The 2,955-nt window shown below is 43.2% G+C and overlaps 1 protein-coding gene across 1 annotated transcript in view; it reads right to left on the minus strand.

Annotated features, from left to right (window-relative positions):
• foxe3 (forkhead box E3) overlaps window positions 1–692 on the minus strand; it is a 1,265-nt gene extending 573 nt beyond the window's left edge. The window contains exon 1 of the mRNA XM_053625981.1: window positions 1–692. This exon is cut by the window's left edge and continues 573 nt beyond it. Coding sequence (XP_053481956.1) covers window positions 1–651 — 651 coding nt within the window. The 5' untranslated portion in view covers window positions 652–692.
• Window positions 693–2,955: the final 2,263 nt, after the last annotated feature.

Raw genomic sequence — 2,955 nt, forward strand, 5'->3', positions numbered from 1 at the left:
CGACGCGGGGCTCGGGGTGAACGCGAACGCGCCCGCGCTCTGAGCGTACGCTGGATACGTGGTGACGTCCGAGCGCTTAAAGCGCTTCCTCCTGCGCAGAAAGCTGCCGTTGTCGAACATGTCCTCAGCGGCGGGGTCGAGCGTCCAGTAGTTGCCCTTGCCGGGCCTCCCGGGCTCCCGTGGGATCTTCACGAAGCAGTCGTTGAGCGTCAGGTTGTGCCGGATGGAGTTCTGCCACTTGCGCGAGTTCTCGCGGTAGAACGGAAAGCGCTCCGTGATGAAGCGGTAAATGCCCCCCAGCGTGAGCTTCCTCTCCGGTGAGTTGGCGATGGCCATGGCTATGAGTGCGATGTAGCTGTACGGAGGTTTCCCGCGCTGCACGGGCCTCTTCCTCCGCCGGCTGCCGGCAGGTTGACCAGCCGAAACCACTTCCTCCAGCTCGGCCCGGGGGCTGCCTTCTCGCGGTTCCGGTTTCACAGGAACAGCGTCCTTAGCGCCTGATTGATGATGAAGATGCAGATGTTGATGGATCAGTGACGGTGAATCCAAGCTCACCTGCGGAGACACAGCTGCCGCCGCCGCCGGGCTCGTGGACTGCGATTCCGCCGGAGACATGCTGCACGAGAAGTAGGAGAAACTGGCCAGATTCATAAAAGAGGTGTTTTATAATGCAGGTTTTAAAATGAGTTGCTCTCTATACTGCTTCTGCCCTCTCTCTCTCTCTCTCTCTCTCTCTCTCTCTCTCTCTCTCTGTGCGCGCGTGTGTCGGTGTTTTGTTTCGCCAGGTGTGTGACTTTATAAGGTGGGCGGAGTGACGTCAGGAACTGTCCAGCGCACGAGCGACACCTCTCTCCAGTGGCATCGGGATGTGTTGGTATTCATCCTGATTTTTTTTTTTTTTAGTGGTGTATTAATCTATTTATAGATTTATTACATGTGGTTTCCTTTGTCACCGTGCATGCCTGACATCCAAACCAATCTCCTCCGAATAACTTTAATATAAACAGCTATTTATTTAATAACCAAAAACCAATACAATGACCGCTAATAACTATTAAGGACTAATGTACAGCCCTTAAGCGTTCTTCAGTTTGTTCCTCTGACAGAGTAGAACCGCTCTAGGAAACTGAGAACCCTTAACTATCCAAAAAAAAAAAAAAAAAACTCTTGAAGAACCCTTTTTAATAACGTTGAGTAATTAATAACTACAACAGTGACTAATTATACTACTTAGAACTACTAATATTATATTATCCACTTGCTTTAAATATATATAGAGACGTACTAGACAACAACCCCCCTCCCCCCCAACCCCTTTATACCTAAATGTAAATCTTCCCCAAAATAATAACGTGTAAATCCAATCAAATGAATGATAGCCAAATATCCGTACTTAAACAAACGCATATGAGCTGCTTTTATTATTTTTTTTTAATCAATAAATCCAGGAATAGAAATTGCATCTCAGAGCTACACTAGAAGATTTCAAGAGAGTTTAGTGAACTTTCCAGAAGATTTAAAGAGAGTTTAGTGAACTTTCCAGAAGATTTAAAGAGAGTTTAGTGAATTTTCCAGAAGATTTAAAGAGAGTTTAGTGAATTTTCCAGAAGATTTAAAGAGAGTTTAGTGAATTTTCCAGAAGATTTAAAGAGAGTTTAGTGAACTTTCTGCACTGCTCATTATTAGGAAGCGAGCATGCAGAATATACATCTTACCTGAGATCTCGACTTTAGATAAGGCCTCGGGTCTGAATGGCCCGGGGCCGCGAAGCCAAGACTTCCGCCGGTCAAAATGATCGGATTAGAAGGAGACGATTGGAGAAGGAAACGGTTTAAGAAGCGGGTTGTGTTGTTGGCGGTTCACTGAATCAAGTTTTCTGACATTAGACAAAGAGTGACGTTAAAGGTTCTTTACAAACCTCTAAAGAACGGACAAAGAAACTGCATTCCTGATAATCAGGGATGTTAGCTCAAATCCGTGTAAAATCGCAATGACTATCTTTCGTCACTTTCTCTACCGCTGTCTTCCACACACACTCTGTATCTCGTAGTTTGTTCTGGCTGCAGCTGTGGATCCGGGCTAGAAACAACACTGACAGAGGTTATAACCGACCGCCGAACCCGACTTTCAATCCACCAATTGAAAAATAATAACACCCTTCTAAAAACAGCAATTGAGCTGTCAAAGCTTTACGGCCAGAAAAGTAAATACGACCGATTCTTTTTTTTTTTTTTTTTTTTTTTTTGTAGTCTGTGTGTTTATAATCTAGCGTCATTGCACCACTGTGATTTATTCTTTATGGTTTAAAGGGGTAGTTTTACAGAAATTAATATCTTTATATACATTTATATAAATAGTCTGCCAGCCAAGACATGTTAAGTGTTGGACATTTCCTTCACTGGTGTTGTTGTACAGAAGCTGCAACAAGCAGCTACATTCCGCCCTGGAACAACTTTTGAAGGTTCAAAAATTCAGTTAATATCAACGACTAAGTTGTATTTCCACGGCGTCTGTCTGAGATTCACAAACTCTTAACACGACACGAGAGAGTGAGTGGAAGAGAAATAAAGGTGCCGTGGAGATTGTAGAGACGCGTAAGAAAACAGTGGCTTCGAGGTTTTGAAGGATGATGTTATAAGAAAACCGCGTCAATTCGATTGATTTATTTTCCTTTAAAGTAAGAAATTAAACACGACAGGGTGTACTGTTATAGAGAAATAATCGACGACGGGGTGGTGTGATGAAGCCAAAGCAAGGCGGGATTACTATTACCGACACGTATATTAAGTGCAAACAATTGCATAATTTAATCATTAAGGGAAGAGAAGTGATACTTTTTATCCATTTATAGTTACATTTTAATGTTGCGGAAGATCAAAAACAAGCTCTCGTTTACGTTATAGCAGCAACTTTTTTAATAGGACAAATTTAATAAGTTAATGAGACAAAAATGCG

Source organism: Ictalurus furcatus, chromosome 5 (assembly GCF_023375685.1).
Source record: "Ictalurus furcatus strain D&B chromosome 5, Billie_1.0, whole genome shotgun sequence".
Classification (NCBI taxonomy): domain Eukaryota; kingdom Metazoa; phylum Chordata; class Actinopteri; order Siluriformes; family Ictaluridae; genus Ictalurus; species Ictalurus furcatus.